This window comes from Mandrillus leucophaeus, unplaced genomic scaffold (assembly GCF_000951045.1).
Source record: "Mandrillus leucophaeus isolate KB7577 unplaced genomic scaffold, Mleu.le_1.0 Scaffold165, whole genome shotgun sequence".
NCBI classification, from domain to species: Eukaryota; Metazoa; Chordata; class Mammalia; order Primates; family Cercopithecidae; genus Mandrillus; species Mandrillus leucophaeus.
This window is the reverse complement of record NW_012101643.1, coordinates 1,621,528-1,646,675: the sequence shown is the minus strand read 5'-3', so window position 1 is coordinate 1,646,675 and position 25,148 is coordinate 1,621,528. Positions and strand designations below refer to the sequence as shown.

The window sequence follows — 25,148 nt, the reverse complement described above, 5'->3', positions numbered from 1 at the left end:
CCCAGGCTGGAGTGTAGTGGCCGGATCTCAGCTCACTGCAAACTCCGCCTCCCGGGTTTATGCCATTCTCCCGCCTCAGCCTCCCGAGTAGCTGGGACTACAGGCGCCCGCCACCACGCCTGGCTAGTTTTTTGTATTTTTTCAGTGGAGACGGGGTTTCACCGTGTTAGCCAGGATGGTCTCGATCTCCTGACCTAATGATCCGCCCGTCTCGGCCTCCCAAAGTGCTGGGATTACAGGCTTGAGCCACCGCGCCTGGCCAGTCTGATCATTTCTTATAGTAGTCTGAACTGACCAATACACCACCCCTTCTACTCTTGTATCCTCTACTAAGCTAGTACTAGTCTCAATTTATTCTTTTTGGGAAGAGCCTCATATTATCAGTAGTTTGAAGAGCTAATGATATCCTTAATTAAAAATAAGTGAGTCACCTAAAATCCTGACATATAGTTTATGGTAAAAGAATGGTTATTTATGCCTGGAGATTACCTGCATTCTACAATATCTGCCATGGATACATATCTTGTGTTGTCCATTTCAAGCTTCTCAGCTCTTCTGCAAGCAAAAATCATCTCCGAGGCCTGTGATGGTTATAATCAGATCCAGAAACAATGCTTTTGAGTCTGTATTTACCACCTGAAAGGACAGTGAATAAAATTGAGTCCTCTCAGAACTCGTGGAATTCCTTTCCATGGAAGAAAACCAGAATACTTTTGCAATTAAAATAGCTGTATAGCTGTAGATAGAAAAGAAAATGAAAAACAGAGGCAGGGATAACTTTCCATTATTGATTTTATCATGCTGCTGTTTTAGAAAAAAAGGAAGGAAGCCAGGATATAGAACTGCCAGTTTATTCCTACAGTATGCTTTGTACCCTCAGTTGAAATATTGCAGCAGTTCGATTATTTGATGGAAATCTGTGGCTGATCCAGAAGACTGGCTTTCAACATGGAGTGAATTCAGGTTAGTAGGTCTGCACCGTCCCCAAACCCACCTGCCTGGCTCCACCATAACAGCTGAAGTTCCTGTCACCAGCATCCTCTGTGCAACCTGCTATCATGATACAGACCTGGGAGAGTAACTTGTTATTGGGAATCTCCTTAATTAAAAATTAATGCTTGTCAGAGGAAGGAAGAAATCAGGACTGTGAGGCCAACTTCTGTAGTAGAGGAATCCAAGTACAACCCAATTCTGAAATGATTCTTGTGTGGCCTTGGGCAAATAGCCTGTTTTCATTTCCTTAAAATAAAAGCACAAATTAGAGATGATCTCTTCTTGTCTACTTCAGTTCTAACATTCCAGAAATTGAAGGCAAGTGATTTTCTGTTTGTTTTTGTTTTACCTGCCATCTCAGAATTTTATTTTATTTTATTTTATTTTATTTTATTTTTTGAGACAGAGTCTTGCTCTTGTTGCCCAGGCTGGAGTGCAGTGGCATGATCTCAGCTTACTGCAACCTCCACTACCTGGGTTCAAATGATTCTCCTGCTTCAGCTTCCCAAGTAGCTGGGATTACAGGTGCCCACCACTACGCCCAGCTAATTTTTTTTGTATTTTTAGTAGAGACGAAGTTTCACCATGCTGGCCAGGCTGGTCTCGAACTCCTAACCTCAGATGATCTGCCCACCTCAGCCTCCCAAAATGTTGGGATTGCAAGAGTGAGCCACTGTGCCTGGCTAGCATTCTTAAAAAAAAAAAAAAAAAAAAAAAAAAAAATCAACTTTTATTTTAGATTCAGAAGATATATGTTCAGGTTTGTTGCCTTGGTATAAGCTTTATGCTGAGATTTGTGGTACAACTGATCTTTTCTCCCGAATACTGAATATAGCACCCAATAGTTTTGCAGCCCTTGTCCACCCACCACAGTAGTCCCCAGTTTCTATTTTTGCCATCTTTATGTCAATGAGTACCCAGTGTTAGCTCTCACTTGTAAGTGAGAATACACCGTGTCTGGCTTTCTGTTCCTAGGTGCTACGATATGGCCTCTGGCTGCATCTGTGTAGCTACAGAGGAGATGATTACATTTTTTATAGCTGCATAGTATTTCATGATGTATATGTACCACATTTTCTTTATCCAGTTCACTGTTGATGAGCACCGAGGTTGATTCCATGTTTTTGCTATTCTGAATTGTGCTGGGATGAAACATATGAGTGCGTGTTTCTGTTTTTGGTAGAATGATCTACTTTCTTTTGGATATTTATATATATACCCAGTAATGGGATTGCTGGGTTCAATGGTAGTTCTGTTTTAAGTTCTTTGAGAAATCTCCAAACTGCTTTCCACAGTGGTTCAACTTATTTACATTCCTACCAACAGTGTGTAAGCATTCTCTTTTCTCCACAGCCTCATTGGCATCTGTTCTTTTTTGATTTTTTAATAATAGCTATTCTGACTGTGTGAGATGGTAGCTCTTTGTGGTTTTGATTTGCATTTCCCTGATGGTTAGCGATGGGAACATTTTTTCATGTTTGTTAGCTGCTTATCTGTCTTCTTTTGAAAAGTATCTGTTCATGTTGTTTTTTACTTGTTGGGTTATTTAAGTTCCTTATAGATTCTAGATATTAGACCTTTGTCAGACACATAGTTTGCAAATACTTTCTCCCATTTTGTAGATCGTCCTTCTCAGCATTCTTGATTCAAATTCTAGCATCCATTTAACTACCTATAGAAACGTAGACAAATGATTTAACATCTTAGTTGTTTCCTCATCTGAAAAAATGGAATTAATATTAAATAATATAGGCAAAAGCGCTTATGTATTATATGGCACATAGTAGGTCACAAGCAGCTAGCTGTTACCTTTTCTTCTGATCAAAAATGTGAATTTACATGTTAGTATAATATTGGTCATTTTTATCTGCTTTTTGGCCATTTGGTTTGGGTTTTATATTTAATACATGGATTCCGAACCGTGTTTCAGAAATGTTAAAATTTGAAATAATTTATTCTTAGGAAAAGCTGGTACACTTGTGATCTGCTTTATCTTCCTTTTATTGTAGCCCCAGACAGAGATTTCAAGCCTGTATTTTGCTCCTACATCTTTGGTACTGCCAGCTCCTTGGCTGGATTTGCATGCTCATCACCCTCCCCTCTGCTTTGGAGCAGGGAGGCTCATCAGCACAGAAAGTTAAAATTTGCTGAAGCCATCTGTCTTTTGTTGGAGGAAGCAGCTTAGCCATAAGTTGTAGCTACTGTTTTAACAGATTTGCAAATAGTTAGGGTGGGTCTGGCTCAGGCCCAAGTAACTGATTGGGCTCATGTGCACTAATTTAAGATCCACTGCCAGAATGAAAATTTCCCTTGTATATCATCAGGCTCTGTTATTTGCAGGATGTCAATTAAGGTAACTGGATAGAAGATCAAGAACATAAAGGACAGGAAGGTGGGACCCATATTTTACATGTGCTGGGGGAGAGGCATGATTTTTTGGAAATCTGTTTTATTGTGTTGAAATACTTGTGTGTGTCCTGCCTACTTCATGCTAATGAAGAATTGAACCCCAGTTATGTTTTGCTCTGGAGTGATGATTAAGAGTGATGCCATTTATCAACCTGTTTTGTTCAATTTATGCCAAACATTTAGTCTTAATAGCATTTATCATTTTCTGACACTGTATGATGTACACAGTGGTATACAATGGTAACTAGTTTTTTATTTACCTATTGTCTGTCTTTTGTACTCAAAGTTGTGCTCCAGAAAGTCAGGTGCTATTTTTGATTTTGTTCACAGCTATATTCCCAGTGTGTAGAACAGTTCCTGGCACATAGTAGGTGTTCATTAAATATTTGCTGAATGGAGACACCTGATACTCTCTGAAGACAATGTAGAACAGTAACTTAGAGAAGAGGTTGGCAAACTAAGGCCTGAAGGCCAAATCCAGCTCACTACCTGTTTGTTTGTTTGTTTGTTTGTTCATTTGTTTGTTTTGAGACAGGGTCTCTCTCTGTCACCTAGTCTGGAGTAGTGTGGAGTGATCATAGCTCATCGCAGTCTTCAACTCCTAGGCTCAGGTGATCCTCCCATCTCAGCTTCCCAAGTAGTTGAGACCACAGGCACATGCCATCGTGTGCAGCTAATTTTTAATTTTTTTAAATAGCTCTTTAAAGAACAAAGCTAACTTCTAAGCAATGTGCCCAGAGTCAACCTAATTTGTTAATTTTTTTTTGTAGAATCAGGGTCTCGCCTTGTTACCCAGGCTGGTCTCAAATTCCTGGGCTCAAGTGAACCTTCTGCCTCAGCCCCTCAGATACGGATACAGGCATGAACCACTGCCATGGCCTTGCTTTTTTAAGTAAAGTTTTATTGGAACACCACCACACTTGTTTGTTTCCATACTGTCTATGGCTGCTTTTGCACTATAGCTCAGAGTTGAGTAGTTGCAACAGAGACCACATGATCCATGAAACCTACAATGTCTTCTTTCTAGTCATTTACAGAGTTTGCTGAGCCCTAGATTAAAGCATGGGCCTTGGGATCCACCAGACTTGGACTTATTTTCTGGTCACTTAGCAGCTGTGAGGGCAACTCATTTAAACTCAGATTTTGGTTTCCTCGTGTGGAAAATGGTAATAACAAGTCCTATCTCATTGAATGGTTGTAAGGGTTCGCCAAGATGAAACATCAGGAAACATTAACTACTGGTATGAAGCCGTGTGTGCTGGGAATTTCATTTATTGGTGGCCTCTTCATTATGCAGGATACTTGGCCATATACTGAACAAAGGGAGGTGATGGAGGCCTGGCCCTTTCTCTGTGTGGCAGCTGAACAGTACCTGTAGTTTTTCTCCACTCTCTCTTCTTTGATCCCATTGCCACGTGGTTGTTTCTGCTGTATATAAGCCGTATTTTAAAAGTAAATGTAGTTTCTAGAAATATTGGTTGTTTTGTTATAATAGATTATTAAAACCATAATCTCAGAAGTAAGAATATGATTTGATTTTTACTGTTAAGTTCTGCTTTACTTAAAATGAGAAAAAAATATGCTAGTTTCTACTTGTGGATGTACTTGCATAAATACATTCCTTTAAAGGAGACCAAAACAATAAAGCAATATGTAGAAATACCATCTACTGATATTATTGCTATAAACTAATGAAAAAATGGCATGTATTTAATTATTTATTTTAAAAGTAATATCTTGCTTTTGAATATTTGGAAAATACACAGGAATATAATGAAAGTGATTAAAAATTACAAACATTCCCACTACACAGAGAAAAAATTGACATTTAATGCATCTCTCCCACTTAAAGAACTGAGATGATATTGTAAAAATAATTTTCCATCACCCCCCTTTAAACTTAATATTATAAATTTTGTCCAAACGCATAAAAACATTTTAAACATACTTTTTTGTTTTTTTTAAATCAACTTTTTATTTTGAGAACTATCTACCCTGCAGAAAAGTGCAAAAATAAATGCTTTGGTAACATCTGTATATTCTTTACCTGGGATCGTCAATGATTTTTATTTTGCCATATTAATTTTATCTCTCTCTACAGTTTATTTTGTTGAGCCCTAAAGATGATTTTTAATGGCTGCACACATTTAATCCTGTGTATTTATCATGGTTAATCATTCTCTTCTCAGGAATTATTTTCTCTTTTTACCTTTTTTTTTCCGTTTAAAATTTAGTTCACTGAGCATCCATGCTAAGCATTATACACATAAGATCTAATTTTAAAACTATAACCCTAAGGGGCAGGTGTTACAGAAGATAGGAGTAAAGCTTAGAGAATTTAAGTAACATGCCAAAGGTCAAATAGCTAACAAGTGGTGGGGCTAAGACATGAATCCTGGTTTATTGGACTTAGAACTCTGTGTTTTTAGTCACTTCATGGTAATATCCATCTGCCATCTTCTTAGATGTTAACTCTCCTACAAAACCTTCCTGACTCCCATCTCTCCATGCTTCCTTTGCTCCTAGAACCCTGTCTGCTTAGATGGATGGTACGCTATTTCAGTATAACAACTTTTTTTTTTTTTGAGATGGAGTCTTGCTCTGTCACCCAGGCTGGTGTGCGGTGACACAATATAGGCTTACTGCAACCTCCACCTCCCAGGTTCAAGCAATTCTCCTGCCTCAGCCTCCCAAGTAACTGGGACTATAGACACCCACCACTCCACCCGGCTAATTTTTATATTTTTAGTGGAGAAGGGTTTCACCATGTTGGTCAGGCTGGTGTTGAACTTCTGACCTCAAGTGATCCACCTGCCTCAGCCTCCCAAAGTGCTGGGATTACAGGTGTCACCACGCCCAGCCAGTATAACTTCTTTTCTTTCTATGTCATTAGACCATGAGCACGTTTTACCCTGGATCTGTGTTAGTCATCTTTTACTCCTACTTTCTGACACATGGTAGTTGCTTAGTAAGTAATTATTGAATAAGTAAATAAATGGTTGAAAGCTTCTTAACACATATTACCAACTTGCTCTACATAAATCTTGTACTAGTTTAAGTTGATTAGGAGGATTTCTGTTAGTGAATTCACCACCTACCAACATTGAGTGTTAGGACTCAAACAATACGTTGTTTGGGCCATTTTATGTCCACATCACTCTTACAAATTTCTTTATGGGAAAGATGTGGGTTTGTCCCATTTTATTAAACAAAATTTTTTAAATGAAAGCTATTACTTGTTTTCATAATAATAATATATATATATAAGAAAATTGTTAAATTGAGAGCCATAGAGAGCAAAAGTACCGAAAATTCCACTATTCTGAAGCTTTTAAATAAAAACCATACTGATGTTTTCCTATCTAAAAATAAACCATATGTTATCTTTCTTTCTTTACATAATAATTACTTGGAGTATTTTCCTATGCATTAAGGGGCCTTTCAAAACCAAAATTTCAAAGGCTGAATAATGTTCATCTCATGAAAAAAAGTATATTTATTATCAAAACAGTATTCTAGAATTATAAACATAGCTATGGGGAACAGTTTAGGACATAAATATTTGTGCATAGTACTAGACTGAGTATTTTAAATGAAAGTGTTTCAGATATGCAGAAAAGTTTAGGTATTAGTGAAACAAATACCCAAAGGTCAACTATACAGATATTTACGGCTCTCCAGTAACTTTCCATGTAGGCTAGGAACTCCTTCTACAAATAAAGTGATCAGAAAGAAATAGATGTTTACCATTTGAGGAGATGTTTCTATCTTGGTATCTCCTAGTTTATGTTAAATGGGTGCTAGATTTACTAATTTCTGCTAATGCAGTTCAAGCTGTCTGAGAACTATTGTATTTACACCGTGCTTTTTCTTTGATTTCTTTGGGGACACTCATTTAAAACAACTTTCCTTGAATGTAGCTTTAAGAGCTGTCACAGCTGCAGATACAGCTGCAATTTTTTTTAGTTTTAACTAGAAACTCATCATTTACCCTTCCTCGAACACAGCTGGATATGCTCTTTTTTCCTGGTTGGTGGCACTGTTATACAGCTATCCATTTGACTATATGTTGATGCATACAAACTGGTGAAATCATTATGAATTATTGGATGTAATTTTTATCATCTTATGCTATTTTGGGGGTTATATATTGCTTGCACTGCCACTAATTTCAATAAGAGAAAAGTGTGTAAATCATAATGACAGAGCTAACTACAATTCTTGTCAAAATTGTTGGCTTATTCTTAGGATCCATTGCTTTTATGCTCTACAAATTAGAGGATCTAATTTGTCTACATTCCAACACTGACGTTTTTAGTGTGCTGCCTACTTGAACATTCATGTAAAACATTGTAGAAAGAAGTGAAGGCCAGGCACAATGGCCCACACCTGTAATCCCAGCACTTTGGAAGGCCAAAGCAGGCAAATCACCTGAGGTCAGGAGTGCGAGACCAGCCTGGCCAACATGGTGAAACCCCGTCTCTACTAAAAATACAAAAATTAGCCGGACACAGTGGCACACACCTGTAGTCTCAGCTACTCGGGATGCTGTGACTGGAGAATCACTTGAACTTGGGAGACAGAGGTTGCAGTGAGCCAAGATCATGGCACTGTACTCCATCCTGGGTGACAGAGTGAGACTCTGTCTCAAAATAAAATAAAATTAAATTAAAAAGTAAACACCCACCCCTGATGAATATCATCTCATCCTTTTGTGGGGAAAAAAAAAATCTCATCTCCTTTCTAACTCATTGTGTTGCCAATCAATTCCAAAGAGCTCAAAAAAACAATTAACAAAGTTAGTATAGTTTCCCCTTTTTGTTCAATAGAGGAAAGATTTGCTAACTCTGACACACATGAGAAGAGCTTATGAAATAATACCACACATCTACAACCATCTGATCTTTGACAAACCTGACAAAAACAAGAAATGGGAAAAGGATTCCCTATTTAACAAATGGTGCTGGGAAAACTGGCTAGCCGTAAGTAGGAAGCTAAAACTGAATCCCTTCCTTACACTTTATACAAAAATTAATTCAAGATGGATTAGAGACTTAAATATTAGACCTAAAACCATAAAAACCCGAGAAAACCTAGGCAATACCATTCAGGACATAGGCATGGGCAAGGACTTCATGTCTAAAACACCAAAAGCAATGGCAACAAAGTCAAAATTGACAAATGGGATCGAATTAAACTAAAGAGCTTCTGCACAGCAAAAGAAACTACCATCACAGTGAACAGGCAACCTACAGAATGGGAGAAATTTTTTGCAATCTACTCATCTGATAAAGGGCTAATATCCAGAACCTACAAAGAGCTCAAACAAATTTACAAGAAAAATCCCCATCAAAAAGTGGGCAAAGGATATGAACAGACACTTCTCAAAAGAAGACATTCATGCAGCCAATAGACACATGAAAAAATTCTCATCATCACTGGCCATCAGAGAAATGCAAATCAAAACCACAATGAGGTACTATCTCACACCAGTTAGAATGGCCGATCATTAAAAAGTCAGGAAACAACAGGTGCTCGAGAGGATGTGGAGAAATAGGAACACTTTTACACTGTTGGTGGGACTGTAAACTAGTTCAATCATTGTGGAAGACAGTGTGGCGATTCCTCAAGGATCTAGAACTAGAAATACCGTTTGACCCAGCCATCCCATTACTGAGTATATACCCAAAGGATTATAAATCATGCTGCTATAAAGACACATGCACACGTATGTTTATTGCAGCACTATTCACAATAGCAAAGACTTGGAACCAACCCAGATGTCCATCAGTGACAGATTGAATTAAGAAAATGTGGCACATATACACCATGGAATACTATGCAGCCATAGAAAAGGATGAGTTCGTGTCCTTTGTAGGGACATGGATGCAGCTGGAAACCATCATTCTCAGCAAACTATCACAAAAACAGAAAACCAAACACCGCATGTTCTCACTCACAGGTTGAAATTGAACAATGAGAACACTTGGACACAGGAAGGGGAACATCACACACTAGGGCCGGTTGTGGGGTGGGGGAGGGGGGAGGGATAGCATTAGGAGATATACCTAATGTAAATGAGGAGTTAATGGGTGCAGCACACCAATATGGCACATGTATACATATGTATCAAACCTGCACGTTGTGCACATGTATCCTAGAACATAAAGCATAATAAAAAAATATTTTATTGGTTTTTGCTCTATTGCTCATTGCTGTTACATCTAAATATAAGATTATATATATAATTTATGCATTATAAATATATCTCATGCATAAATACATGCTTCATACATTAAACATGTATTTTTCCCCCATGCTTAGCTCCAGTTTATTCCAGAAAAAAAAGCCAAAATTTTCTTCAGAGATCACAAGCAACTATCAGTAGATGGAAAACTTTAAAATTTTGTCCTCCAATTCTTTTTTTTTCTTGAGCTATGTATGAGGAAATCTGTAGCTCAGACTGTGTCTGGTGTTAGTACGTATCAAGCTCTTTAGCCAGAAGGAAGAGCAAGGCCAATGAACCACATCCCTGGTACTTAATTTCTTCTCACTTTCCCTGTATGAGAGAGTGCATGCCCTGCTCAGCAAGGAAACTGCAGGGCAGGGATCTCTAGAATCCCTGGAGGACCAGGGGCTGCAGAGCAGTTACTTTGTCTTACAGAGTTAAGTCTGAGATGAGAGAAGGGATTTATCTAGGGCCTACAGCTAGTAAATTATAATGTCAAGATCAAATCCTGGTTTTCTCGCCCTTACAGGTAATATTTAATGTCATTGTTCCCTTTATTACACTACTTTTTTCACCCTAGGGTGACAGCTCTCTCAAAGTTCAGTCCTGGAACAGTATGTGTGATAATTCCATACTAACAGGATCATATATTAATGGTACTAAAACTTTTTATTTTTTTTTCTTCCTAGGATTCATACCTGTGTGTAGCCTTGGAGTGGCTCAAGTGGGCAGGATGAACTTTGGAAAGGATGTCAGCACCTTGAAATACTTCACCATCTGTGGCTTACAAGAGGGCTATGAACCATTTGCCGTTAATACAAACAGGGATATTACTATGTGGCTGAGCAAGAGGCTTCCTCAGTTTCTCCAAGTTCCATCAAACCATGAACATATAGAGGTTTGCTTTTTCTTTCAAAATCAGGCCATTTCTAAAAAGCAGGAAAAGAATATCTTTATACATAGCAACTTCTGCTTAGACAATTATTGTGACTTACTTAAAATGATGACCTTGATGTGTTATACGGAAGTGGAATCTCAGCAAAGATGGCACTTTATACCAGCTGTCAGTGGATGGGAAACTTAAATTTTTGCTTTCAATTCTTTTTTTTCCCTTGAGCTATGTGTGAAGAAGTCTGTAGCTCAGACTGTGTGTGGGGTTTGTACGCATCAAGCTCTTTAGTTAGAAGAAAGATCAAGGCAAAGGGAGCCACATCCATTCTAATAAGCTACGTTACAAGTAGCTTATTAGAATGAGGAAAAATACTTTCCTTTTTATGTGTGGGCAATGTCAGGCCGAATCTGAATATATAGAATTATAAGATAAATTTCCGAAACCGTCTTTAGAGACAGAAGCAGAATTCTATGACTATATCCATAGCACAGTAATCTGTTTAATTATCTCTTACAAAATGATGCCATGCGTGGACTGATTTGGGATTCTGAAAACGTGATGTGCCTTAGGCATCTTTAGAATCAGGAAATCGACAACGGTGATTGGAATATGAACTATTGCTTCTTCATTTGCTAGGTGACCAGAATAGACGGCACCATAGACAGTTCCCCATGTTTAAAGGTCACTCAGAAGTCTTTTGGTTCTCAGAACAGCCACACTGATATCATGTTCTATCGCCTGAGCATGCCGATCGAGTGCGCGGAGGTCTTCTCCAAGACTGTGGCTGGAGGGCTCCCTGGGGCTGGCCTTTTTGGGCCCAAGAATGATTTGGAAGATTATGATGCTGATTCTGACTTTGAGGTTCTGATGAAGACAGCTCATGGCCATCTAGTGCCCGATCGTGTTGACAAAGACAAAGAAGCTACCAAGCCAGAGTTTAATAACCACAAAGATTATGCCCAGGAAAAGCCCTCTCGTCTGAAACAAAGGTTACTATTTTATACACTGTGATTTTAAGTTTGTAGTTAAGTGAGGAGGGTTACAGTCCAGAGTAAAGGGTCTCCTAGTGTAAGGTTTTTCCTCCCCCTCCTCCTCCTCCCCCTCCCCCTCCTCTTTGTGCAAAGGATTCTATAAGGAAAAATTAAGCAACCTGTTAGTCATCTAATTTGTTAGCGTAGATGCTATCTATCTCAATAGTTATTTTTTAAGATGTCTATGTTTACATTCTTGCCTGAAACTTGCAGAGTATTTTCTCCAAATAGTATTTTTTTATGATAAAGGCGGCAAGTTATTTTAACATCCTTTCTTATACTAAATCAGATTTTCTCAGTCTCAGCACTATCGACAGTTTAGGCCAGACAATTCTTTGTTGAGGAAACACCTTGGGCACTGAAGGATGCTGAGCAGCATCCTGACCTCCACCCACTAGATGCCAGTAGCACTCCATCCCCCACACTGTGAGAACCAAAAACATGTATCTCCAGATATTCCCAGATGTCCCCCAGGGAGCAAGATCGCCCAGGTTTAAGGCAACTCAATTGATTCTATGCTCATATTTGAAGTAGACAGAACATTTTAATGTTGCTTATTGTTAGTCCTCTAAAATATTTCAGATTTTTGCTTAGAAGAACAAAGCCAGATTACAGCACGAGCCATTCTGCAAGACTCACCGAAGATGTCCTTGCTGATGATCGGGATGATTATGATTTCTTGATGCAAACGTCCACGGTATGAGGTTGCAGCTTTTGTCATTTATTTCTATTTGTCACTCATTGTCACTCATTATGCTTTACATCTCAAATAACACATACTGATTCATCATACTTAGTAATATTATTTTTTAAATGTCTGTTTCTATTTTGGGATATATTTTGGGGACCGAAAGTTTGAAAAAAGTTTGTGTATTATGATAGATATTATGCAATAAAAGAGCTATTTTAGGAAAAATATTCTTAATGGCATGCATAATCTTAATTTTGCTATTCTGTTTCTTGACAAAATTTTAAGTTGCCCTTGAATTTTTCAACTACTTTCTTCATCTTACTGAATTGTCTAAAGGAAGATCAATTATCATAATTTGTGAGAGGTCAAGCTTTTACACTCTTCCATTTTAAATTCTCAAGGCTACTTCTCCTAAAATGCTACATTGAAAAAATATTTAGTTGTGTTCATTGTAGAGTGCTCCCATATTTTAGTTTGATGTTCACATGTTCTGAACTATTTCAAAATGAGTTTAGGCTGGGCACAGTGGCTCAAGCCTGTAATCCCAGTACTTTGGGAGGCTGAGGTGGATGGATCACCTGAGGTCAGGCGTTCAAGACCAGCCTGGCCAGCATGGTGAAACCCTGTCTCTATTAAAAATATAAAAATTAGGGGAGTGTGGTGGTGGGCACCTGTAATCCCAGCTACTAGGGAGGCTGAGGCAGGAGAATTGCTTGATCCCAGGAGATGGAGGTTGCAGTGAGCCAACACGGTGTCACTGCACTGCAGCCTGGGCGACAGAGTGAGACTCCGTCTCAAAAAAAAAACCAGTGAGTTTAAAGTGTCAAAATGTTATATGTCAGAGAAAGGAAAGGCCAAGAATGTGCAAAAAGGTGGGTGACAAGTATAAAAACCCAAACATTGGCCAGGTGCACTGACTCATGCCTGTAATCTCAGCACTTTGGGAGGCCAAGGCAGGTGGATCACCTGAGGTGAGGAGTTCGAGAACAGCCTGGCTAACATGGTGAAACCCTGACTTTACTTAAAATATAAAGATTAACTGGGTGTGGTTGTGCACACCTGTAGTCCCGGCTACTTGGGAGGCTGAGGCAGGAGAATCTCTTGAACCCGGGAGGCAGAGGCTTCCGTGAGCTGAGATCACACCACTACAACACCACTACACCCCAGCCTGGGTGACGGAGTGAGAGTCTATCTCAAAAAAAAAAAAAAAAAAAAGTGAGCATAGATTTGTATACATGTATGTATAAGCTTGAAGAATTTGAAGCTTCCCTATGCTTAATGGATTCATGATTTTATTACATACATATACTGTATATATGTACATGTATATATGTATGTGTATATATTACATACATGTAGCACACACACACACATGCTCACCAGCATAAAAAGACTTAAATCATTTAGCATGTTTGCTCAGATCATGTCTTTTCTCTCTTTCCTGTTATTTCTGATTTAATTCAGGATCTTTGATAAAAGACATCTCTTAGTTTGTAGTGTTAGTCCTTTGTGCCTACAATATTTTCATTCACCCAAACGGTTTTAAACCAAGAAGTGAATTCTTAAGTCATTCACAGAATTAGACATAGTTAGGATTGCAAATCCAAGTTTTGTTTTGTTTAGTTTTATTTTGCCAATATTTGGTTTTGCTATCTTCACAGTACTATTACTCAGTGAGAATCTTCCCTGGACAAGAACCTGCTAATGTCTGGGTGGGCTGGATTACATCGGATTTCCATCAGTATGACACAGGCTTTGACTTGGACAGAGTTCGCACAGTAACAGTTACTCTAGGAGATGAAAAAGGAAAAGTGCATGAAAGGTTGGTGTTCCTCAATTTTTTACAAGAATGACATGCGAAAAACATATTGGTGAACCTAGCTGTTCCTTTTCCTTGTATTTTGTGACCAAGATATTTCTATTTGTAGGAACAATATAATCAAGCCATTAATGTCAATGTCATTTTTATTACTCATACAAACCAGTAAGGAATCTAAATGTATTAAACGTGCAAGCATTGTACAGTAAGACCAGTGCAGTCTTTTGGGGTAATGATCATATATTCCTTCAGGTAACATGACTGACAGCTTGGGTTACCAATACTTAGCCTTTGTTTTAGACATGAGAGATGGGTGAATGTGAGGCTTTTAACCAATGACTTGATCTATATTTTGGGAACTGGCTACGTGGTGGGGAGAAAACTGTGAAGACAATGTGGGCTGGTAGTTTAGACCAGGTGGACGCATTTGAACTCAGACTGAGGAGAAGTGGGTTCTTTCCTCAGCTTTGCCATTGACTCGCTGTGTGGCTTTGGGTAAGTCAGTTACACTTTCTGTGCCATCTTTTTTTCATTTGTAAAACAAACCAAACTCAAACCAAACCTTCAAAAAAGTGAAGAAGGCTATCTTCCTTGCAGAATAAGACAAGAGAAGATCTGACCATTGGCTTCTACTTTTTGTGCCCATGCATCCTCTCTGATCTGCTGTGACAGGTCTCAGAAAGAGTCCTTTATAACGTTGCTTTTCTTCTATACTTGCACCATCATTTTTTGGGAAACTCACTTTCCTGCCCTCGGGTTGTAACATATGAAGCATAATGGACTTAGCATTTGCAATGGGGGCCCAGCCAAAATCTCTAATGAAGAGCTCTTTACATAAGTATGGGACAAAAAAACCACGTGTCTCCAGGAGTATTCTTTGGGGGCCACACTTAATTTGCAGGGATGGCAGCAGTATAACTAAAGAACTCAATATAGGGATGGAATAACTGAAAGATGATTTTGTTGGAGGAAATGGAAGATAGGGAAGGGTCATTGGATTTTACGTACATAGTGTGAAGAAATGCAGCCTACATTTGATTACTCAAAAACTGATTTATCCCAGCCTGTTTGTTCTTTTCCTTCTGCTTGCCTGCCTTTAGCCTTTTTTGCTAGTTTTGTTAATATGTTTACTGTATAGTGGCAGAGAAAGAGAATGCTGATAAGGCTCAAATACTCAACTTTGTTACCATCTCTAGTAAAAGTTTTAGGGAAGGTGAAAATCAGGTGGCATTTGTGGTTAACATCACTGGGTTTTTTTGTTTGTTTGTTTGTTTGCATATTCTAGTTAAGTCTGTCTCTCAGATCACTGGGAATTGTCCAGAAAGGGGCAAAATTTTAGCCAAATTTTAAATATATCAAATCACTGAAGGCTTATGTGGAATTTGCCTGAGGACTTTGAGGTTGCAGTGAACCAAGATGGCACCACTGCACTCCAGCCTGGTGACAAAAAAAAAAAAAAAAAAAAAAAAAACTAAAAAAAAAAAAATCCATGAGATGAAAATTACAAATTTGGATGATTTTTTAAATAGTTAAACTTTTTTGAACCCAGAAAAAAGGTCTAGTTTGGTTTGAGTTTTTGGAGAGAAGGTGCAGGTCAGTTCTTACTTGGTTCCAACTTGTTGACCTGTCTTCATTAGGTGTGAAATGTAGAGACGTATAAGACCTGATTCAGAACGTCCACTGCAGTCAATGGAGTTTTGCTCAGAATCACAGAATCGGGCCCATTGTGCACCTCTCCCATTACAGCATGAGCTTGTTGCTTGCGCAGCATAATTTAGTTAGTTTGCAAGATATACCTGCTTTCTCTTTTATCTGTGGTTGTACAAAGATAAAAATGTTCTTTTGAAATTCAGCATCAAACGCAGCAACTGCTATATGGTATGTGCGGGTGAGAGCATGAGCCCCGGGCAAGGACGCAACAATAATGGACTGGAGATCGGCTGTGTGGTGGATGCTGCCAGCGGGCTGCTCACGTTCATTGCCAATGGCAAGGAACTGAGCACATACTATCAGGTACGTGGTCAGTGATGATATCAGGCTTCTAGGGAGGAAGACTTTTTTCCCCATTAAAGGAAACACAGTTTGTAAGATCAAAAAGTAAAATAGACACATGTACATGTGCCCCTGGTTTGAAAGCCAGCCAAGCAGACCTGCCCTCAGCAAGCCCTCCCCATAGCTGCCCAGCCACCGCACTCCTGTGACCTGAGAACCACCTTGGTGGCCTTACCCCAACAAAGCTGCACAATCACCACCACAAATGCCTGTAGCTAGGCCACTGAGGCACTTGCCGATGCTGCTGACATAAATTACATCTGAAAAATCTGCACAGATACTACATTACTGCATCCACCCAGAACCAAAACCAGTGTATTCTACCCAACCGATACCCTAGAACCCATCTACAGGAAAAACTATTTTCATACAAAAGCTACTTCATAAAATTGGAAGAGGCTACTGTTTTACCAGATGAGCAGATATCAAAGAAACATGAAAAACACGTGGAGGGAAGAAAACATGACTCCTTCAAAGGAACACAATAATTCTCTAGTAACAGATGCCCGTCGCCAAAATAAATTTACAAAATGCCTGAAAAGAAATTCAAAATAATGATTGTAAGGGAACTCAGTGAGATACAATAAAATGCAGATACTTCAACAAGATCAGGAAACCAATTCATGATCTGAATGAGAAATTTAACAAAGAAATACATATAGTAGAAAAGAACTAAACAGAAATCTTGTAACTCAAGAATTCAATAAATGAAATAAAATACACAACTGAGGGTTTCAACAACAGACTAGATCAAGCATAAAAAAGATTTTGTGAACTCGAAGACAGGTCTTTTGAAATAACCCATCCAGAGGGAGAAAAAGAAATAAGAAAGAAGGAAGAAAGCCTGCAGAACTTATGGGATGCCACTGAGCAACGGAGAAAGGCACAGAAAACATTTAACAAAATAATGACTAATAACTTTCCACGTCTTTGGAAAGAGATAAACATCCAGATCCAGAAAGCTCAAAGGATCCCAAGAGAATCAACCCAGAAAGGTCCTTTCCAAGGCACATTATAAGCAAACTGTCAAATATCAAAGAAAAAGAGAGAATTCTAAGAGCAGTGAGAGAATAGCACCAAGTCGTATATACTTGGATTTCCATTTGACTGTCAGCAAGTTTCTCAGCAGAAACCTTGAAGGCTAGGGAAATGAGATGGTATATTCAATGTGCTGAAAGAACAACTGCCTGCCAAGAATACTATGTCTAGCAAAGCTATCTTTCAGAAATGAAGAAAAATAGAGTACTCCACAGATAAGCAAAAGCGGAATGAATTCACCACCTCTGGACCTGCCTTAGAAGAAATGCCTAAGGCAGTGCTATAGCTGGAAGCAAAAGGATGGTAATTACTAACATGAAAACATGTAAAAATATAAAACCCGTTCGTAGAAGTAAATTTTAAATCACACTCAGAATACTGCAGTACTGAAACAGTGCTATGCCAAATCTTTCAAACCTCTAGTACCCTAGTATGAAGGTTAAAAGTCAAAATTGTCAAAAGTAACTGCAGCTACAAGTGGTTGTTAAGGAACACACAATATAGAGAGATGTAAATTAAGTCAACAGAAATATAAGTTGTGAGGGGAGGGTAAAAGTCCAGAGTATTTTTTTTTTTTTTGAGACAGAGTCTTGCTCTGTCACCAGGCTGGAGTGCGATGCGTGATCTCAGCTCACTGCAACCTCTGCCTCCTGGGTTCAAGCAATTCTCATGCCTCAGCCCCCCAGATAGCTGGGATTACAGGTATGCACCACCACACCCAGGTAATTTTTGTATTTTTAGTAGAGATGGGGTTTCATGATGTTGGCCAGAATGGTCTCGATCTCCCGACCTCGTGATCTGCCCACCTTGGCCTCCCAAAGTGCTGAGATTACAGGCATGAACCACTGCGCCCAGCCAGTCCAGAGTGTTTTTATGTGACCAAAGTTACCAGTTTAAGATAGTCTATTATAATTACAATATTGTTTATCTTGGTTTCATAGTAACCACAAAGAAAAAATTGCAGCAGTCACACTAATGAGAAAGGGAAAGATATCAAAGCATAGCACCACAAAAAGCTACCAAACCACAAAGGTAAGCAAGAGAGAAAGAAAGAAATGAAGGATTTGGAAAACATGAACAAAATGTCAGGAATGATTCCTTACCTATCAATAATAACCTTGAATGTAAATGGATTAAATTGCCTGATTAGAATATATAGAGTGGCTGGATGAATAAAAAGCAAGACTCAGCTCTATGCTGCCCATGAGAGATTCACTTCACCTGTAAGGACAGACATAGCCTTAAAGTGAAGGGATGGAAAAAGATATGCAATGCAAATGGAAACTGAGAGTGAGCAGAAGTAGCCACACTTATATTAGATAAAATAGACAATTCAAAAAAAGTAAAAAAGAGACAAAGAAGGTCATTATTTAATAAAAACAAAGGATCAATTAAGAGGATATAACAATTATGAATTTATATGCATTCAACACTGGAGCATCAAAATATATGAAGTATGTTTTATCTAAAGGGAGAGAGAGGCTTCAACACAACAATAGTAGGGGAGTTCAACACCCCAATTTCAGCAACAGCAGATGATCCAGACAGAAATTCAGCAAGGAAGCAGCAGATTTAAACTGCACTCTAGACCAAAGGGACATAATAGACATTTACAGAACATTCTAGGCAACAGCTATATAGCTGAAGAATACACATTATTCTCAACTGTTCATGGGACTTTCTCCAGAATAGATCATATGTTAGGCCACAAAACGAATCTTTAAAAATTTAAGATGATATTGTATATGTTTTCTGATCACACTAGTGTAAAACTAGAAATAAATAATGAGACGAACTGAGGAAACTTTACAAATACATAGACATTAAACAACATGCCCCTGAATAACCAGTGGGCAAATGAAGAAATTAAAAAAGAAATTTAAAATTTTCTTTAGACAAACAAAAATGGGAACACAATATACCAAAAGTTATGGGATACACCAGAAGCAGTTCTAAGAGGGAAGTTTACAGTATTAAATGCCTACATTTAAAAAGTAAAAAATAAACCACCTAATATTGCACCTCCAAAAACCACGAATACAAGAACAAACTAAACCTCAAATTAATAGAAGTAAATAAATAATAAAAATTGGAACAATAATGAAACAGAGACTAAACAATACACAAGATCAATGATACGAAGAGTTGGTTTTTTGAAAAGACAAAATCAATAAACCTTTAGACGAAGAAAGAAAGAGATGACTCAAATAAATAAAATCAGCATTGAAAAGAAGACATTACAACCGATACCACAGAAATATAAAGGGTAATGAGAAAATATTATGAAAAATCATATGCTAACAAATTGGATAACCCAGAAGAAATGGATAAATTCCTAGATGTATACAACCTACCAAGACTAACTTACGAAGAAATAGAAAATCTGAGCAGATTAATAGTGAGTGAAGAAATTGTATCAGTAATGAAAAGTATCCATCAAAGAAAAGCCTAGGACTAAATGGGGGAAAAGTTGAAAGCTTTTTTTCTAGGGTCTGGAACAAGACAAAGATGCCCACTTTCACCACTTCTGTTCAACATATTACTAGAAGTCCTAGCTGGAGAATTCAGCAAGAAAGAGAAATAAAAGGCATCCAGATTGGAAAAAAAGTCATCAAATTGTCTCAGTGTGTAAATGACATGATCTTATATATAAAAATAGCTTTAGAAGTTTACTAAAAAACTGTTAAAACTAATACATTCAGTAAATTTGCAGGATACAAAATCAGCATACAAAAATCAGTATTTCTTTACACTAGTAGTGAATGCTCTGAGAAAAAAAATCAAGATACAATCTCATTTACAATAGCTTTAAAAATCAGTTATCGGCTGGGTGCAGTGACTCACGGCTGTAATCCCAGCACTTTGGGAGGCCGAGGTGGGTGGATCATCTGAGGTCAGGAGTTCTAGACCAGCCTGGTCAAAATGGTGAAACCCCGTCTCTACTAAAAATACAAAAAATTAGCTGGGCATGGTGGCAGGCACCTGTAATCCCAGCTACTGGGGAGGCTGAGGCATAAGAATCACTTGAACCTGGGAGTTAGAGGCTGCGGTGAGATGAGCTCCAGCCTGGGTGACAGAGCGAGACTCCATCTCAAAAAACAAAAACAAAAACAAAAAAATCAGTTATCTAGGAACACGTTTAACAAAGGAGATGTAAGAACTCTACACTGAAATCTGTAAAACATTTGTGAAATACATTTAAGAGTGCAGAAATAAATGGAAAGATATCTCATGCTGTTGGATTGGATGGATTGGAAGAATTAATATTATTAAAATGTCCATAGTACAAAAAGTAATTTACAGATTCAGTAAAGTCACTATCAGAATACCAATGACATTATTATTCTATTATAGGAATAGAAAAAATAATTCTAAATTTCTTATGAAATCACAAAAGACCCCAAGTAGTCAAAGCAATCTTGAGCAAAAAGAATAAAGGTGGAAACATCATACTACCTGAGTTTAAAATATACAAAGCCATAGTAACCAAAACACTACATGACTTGAAACTATACTACAAAGCTATAGTAACCAAAACAGACATATAGACCAATAAAACAGAACTGAGAGCCCAGAAACAAACCCATCTATCCATCTAATTTTCAGCAAAGGTGCCAAGAATATACATTGGGGAAAGGACAGTTTCTTTAATGAATGGTACTTGGAAATTTGAACATCCACATGCAGAATGAAACTGGACCCCTGTTTTTCACCATATACAAAAATCAACTCAAAGTGGATTAAAGACTTAATGTAAGACCTGAAACTATGAAACTACTGGAAGAAAACATGGAGGAAACACTTCATGACATTGGACTGGGTAAGAATTTTTTGGACAAGACCTCAAAAGCACAGGCAACAAGAGCAAAAATAGACAAGTGGGATTATATCAAACTAAAAATCCTCTGCACAGCCAAGGAAACAATTAACAGAGTGAAAAGACAACCTACAGAATGGTACAAAATATTTGCAAAGTATGCATCTGATAAGGGATCAATATCCGGAATATATAAGGAACACAAACAACAATAGTAAAAACAAACAATCTGATTTAAAAGGGGGCAAAAGACCTTAGTAAACATTTCTCAAAAGAAGACATACAAATGGCCAACAGGCATATGAAAACATGTTCAACATCACTAATCATCAGCAAAGTGCAAATCAAAACCACAAGATTACCTTATTCCAGTTAAAATGGCTATTATCAAAAAGACAAAAGATAATAAGCGTTGGCAAGAATGCTGAGGAAGAGAGAAACCCATATACTGTTTGTGGGAATGTAAATGAATATAGCCATTATGAAAAACAGTATAGAGGTTCCTCAAAAAATTAAAAACAGAACTACCATATGATCCAGAATTCCCCATACTGGGTATATATCCCAAGGAAATGAAATCGGTGTGTGAAGGGGATATCTGTACTCCTATAATTATCACAGCACTATTCACAATAGCCGAGATAGGGAATCAGCCTAAGTGCCCATCAGTGGATGAGTAAGTGAAGAAAATGTGCTATATATACACAATGGAATGCTATTTGATCATAAAAAATAATGAGAACCTGTCATTCACTCCAATATGGGTGAACCTGGAGGATATTGTGTTAAGTGAAATAAGCCAGACATAGAAAAATACTGCATTGCCCACTCATATGTAGAATCAAAAAAAGTTAATCTCAGGGAAGTAGCGAATAGAATAGTGATTATCAGATACTGGGGAAGGGTAGGAGAAAGTGGGGGAGAGGGAGTGGATATCCAACGGATATAGAGTTAACATTAGAAAGGAAGAATAAGTGCTGGTGTCCTATTGGACAGTAGGGTGACTATGGTCAACCCTCAGGTATTGTATATCTCAAAATAGCTAGAAGAGAGGATTTTGTATGTTCTCACCACAAAGAAATGAAAAGTGTTCAAGGTGATAGTCAGGCTAATTACCCTGATTTGATCATGACACAATGTATGCACGTATCAAAACATCATATTGCATTCCATTAAATATGTACAATGTGTCAATTAAAAAACAGTAAATTAGAAATTAAAAGAAAATGGAAAACACTGAATTAATTATGTATGTTTACTTCCGCTAAGTAATGACAGTGCCATAAACCCTTCAGAGTAAACACAGTATGTTCCCTCAGCAGTGTTCACATAGTAACGAAATACTCTAATTATTGAAGGAGCACATCAATCAATATGCAAGAAAGGAAAATCTCTGGGTTCCTTCTGTAAAGTATTCCTTTGTTGTTATAAAGAAATTATTTTTCCCTTGTCTTCTTTCATTACTAACATTATTAAACTCATTTGTGTATTTCAGGTGGAGCCGAGTACAAAATTATTTCCTGCGGTTTTTGCACAAGCCACAAGTCCGAATGTTTTCCAGTTTGAGTTGGGAAGAATAAAGGTAGTAAAACTAGTTCCTAGTATTATATTTGTTTTATTTTCTATTAGGACATAGCATTTATTCTGAAATGAATTCAGTATATTAGTACTGATATGAATGAAATAAATCATTCTCTCAAGAAAAGATAGCCATGCTTGAAAATCTGAGGTCACAAGGGTAACATAATAATTAAAAAGTGTTTCTCTTTAGTTATCATATGTATATTATCCAATAAAAGGCCTATTCAATAAAAGGTCTATAGAAAACGAAAAATTGCCAAATTACACACATTGCAGTAATCATTGAACTCATAGGTGAGCTAATGAATGGACTTAAAGACCTGAAACCATGCCACCTAAAATAGTGGTTTGTATGGAATACTCCAGTAATATAAATGAAAGAACAACTCAGTTGGATGGGTTGGATCAGATAAAGTTCAAAGAAGAGGTAGCATTTAGTTTGATTACTAACTGTAAAATAGGAGCTCTTGGGGTACATTTATTAGGAGAGGTCATTCTAGGCAGGAGAAGAAGCAAAACTATGTAAGCGTGAACATGCTGAAGGTTAAGTAATTCAGTGTAACCGTAACAAAGGATGCCTTCCAGAATGTGGCTGGAGATTAAGAGGGATAAAAGGTAGAACAAGACCAAGCTGAAAAGGTCTTGTGTGCCGTGTGAAAAGGTGAGCACCTATTACATAGACAAGGGAAATCCATCGGAAATTTGAAGAAGGGAATTGAGCATAATGAAACTTGTTTTGGAAAAATATGTTATTGTTAACGTGGAGGTGAGCAAGAAGGAGAAGAGTCAGTAGCAAAGAGGAGTCAATAATTTAATACTGTCTTCGTGGAAGACAGTGATGAGAGCCATGGAAGTCAGAATGAAAAATGATAAATGTGAAAATATTTTATAGAAGAAATGAATAGGATTTAACAATTAATTGGACTAACAGAATTTGTAGATGAATTTGACTCAGGATCTCAAGCAGAGTGAGAATCAATGACTGATGGCGCGGTGGCTCACGCCTGTAATCCCAGCACTTTGGGAGGCCAGGCGGGCAGATCACGAGGTCAGGAGATCAAGACCATCCTGGCTCACACGGTGAAACCCCGTCTCCACTAAAAAATACAAAAAGATTAGCTGGGTGAGGTGGCGGGAGCCTGTAGTCCCACTTACTCCGCAGGCTGAGGCAGGAGAATGGCGTGAACCCAGGAGGCGGAGCTTGCAGTGAGCTGAGATCGCACCACTGCACTCCAGTCTGGGCAACAGAGCGAGACTCCGTCTCAAAAAAAAAAAAAAAAAAAAAAAATTAGTTTGGACAATTTGGCCATGCTAATACAAAAAGTGGAAGAGCTTGTTGAAATTCAGTAAAAAAAGTTGAACTTACTTTTGCAATTGTAAAGTTGAGGTTCCAGGCACACACTGGAGTGAACAGAGTAGGTAGTTTTATTAGGCTGGCTTGGTGACCTTGGGCATCTTTCTTAAATTATGTGAGCTCAGTTTCTGCTTCTATAAAATGGGGTTCACAGTATATCTTTTATGGAGTTAATATAATTAAACATCTTGAACAATGCTTTATACATGGTATCTGCTCAACAATTTTATATATGATATACATACATATGCATACCTATACACACATATGTATGCACAATTGTGCTAAAAAGAGCTATGCTGGAGATTACAATTTTCATCATCAAGAAATCAGTTGTAATTCATCTTTGAGTGTGAATGGAAGATTTGAGAGCAGATGTAGACAGTGGGAAGAGATGACTGAGGAGAGAACCTGGATGTATCAACTAAAAAAGAGGAACCTATGAGATAAGCTGAGAGCAGAGCTGTCAAGAATATTGGAGAAGAACTGAAAGAGACATCTTAGTAGATGCCAAGCGAGGATGGAGTTTTCTAAACAGGAGTAGCTAACAGCAGATGCCACAGATGGACTAATACAACTCGGGGACTAAAGGAATCCCTGGCTTTTGTTAATGAGGAGGGCTTTGGTGGGCTTGCCAGAAGAATTTCAGCAAAGCAGTGGGAGAGGGGCCAGTCTCAGTGGCTCATGCTTGTAATCCCAGCACTTTGGGAGGCAGGAGGATCACTTGAACCCAGAAGTTTGAAACAAGCCTGGGCAACATAGTGAGACCCCATCTCTACAAAAAATAAAAAATGATTTTAGGCAGATGTGGTGGTGCACTCCTGTAGTCCTAAATCCTCCAGAGGCTGAGGTGGGAGGATCACTTGAGAGCGCAGACATGGAGACTGCAGTGAGCCGTGATAGTGCTGCTGCCCTCCAACCTGGACAACAGAGGGAGACCTTGTCTCAATTATTATATTAAGAAATGATGACAGGAGCCATGTGACAGTGAATTCAAGATTGGAAATGAGAGAAAGGAGGCAGCAAGTTCAGATGACCTTTATTTTTTTTAACAAAATTGGACAAAGAGTGGTAGTTTCTCAGAAGCCTGACTGATATATTCAATCATCTATTGACTTCTACTGACATTTCCATTGGATGAGTGATAGCTATCACAAATTGTCCAGTCTAGTCCAGACTGGACTAGACTGCTCGCCCTCCCTTCCCTTCCCTTCCCTTCCCTTCCCTTCCCTTCCCTTCCCT

At 38.2% G+C, this 25,148-nt stretch overlaps 1 protein-coding gene across 1 annotated transcript in view; it reads left to right on the top strand.

Moving 5' to 3' along the window:
* RYR2 (ryanodine receptor 2 (cardiac)) overlaps positions 1 to 25,148 on the top strand; it is a 620,934-nt gene that overhangs the window by 340,372 nt on the left and 255,414 nt on the right. Inside the window, 6 exon segments of the mRNA XM_011976391.1 lie at positions 10,321 to 10,529; positions 11,160 to 11,512; positions 12,137 to 12,251; positions 13,907 to 14,067; positions 15,918 to 16,077; positions 22,467 to 22,553. Coding sequence (XP_011831781.1) covers positions 10,321 to 10,529; positions 11,160 to 11,512; positions 12,137 to 12,251; positions 13,907 to 14,067; positions 15,918 to 16,077; positions 22,467 to 22,553 — 1,085 coding nt within the window.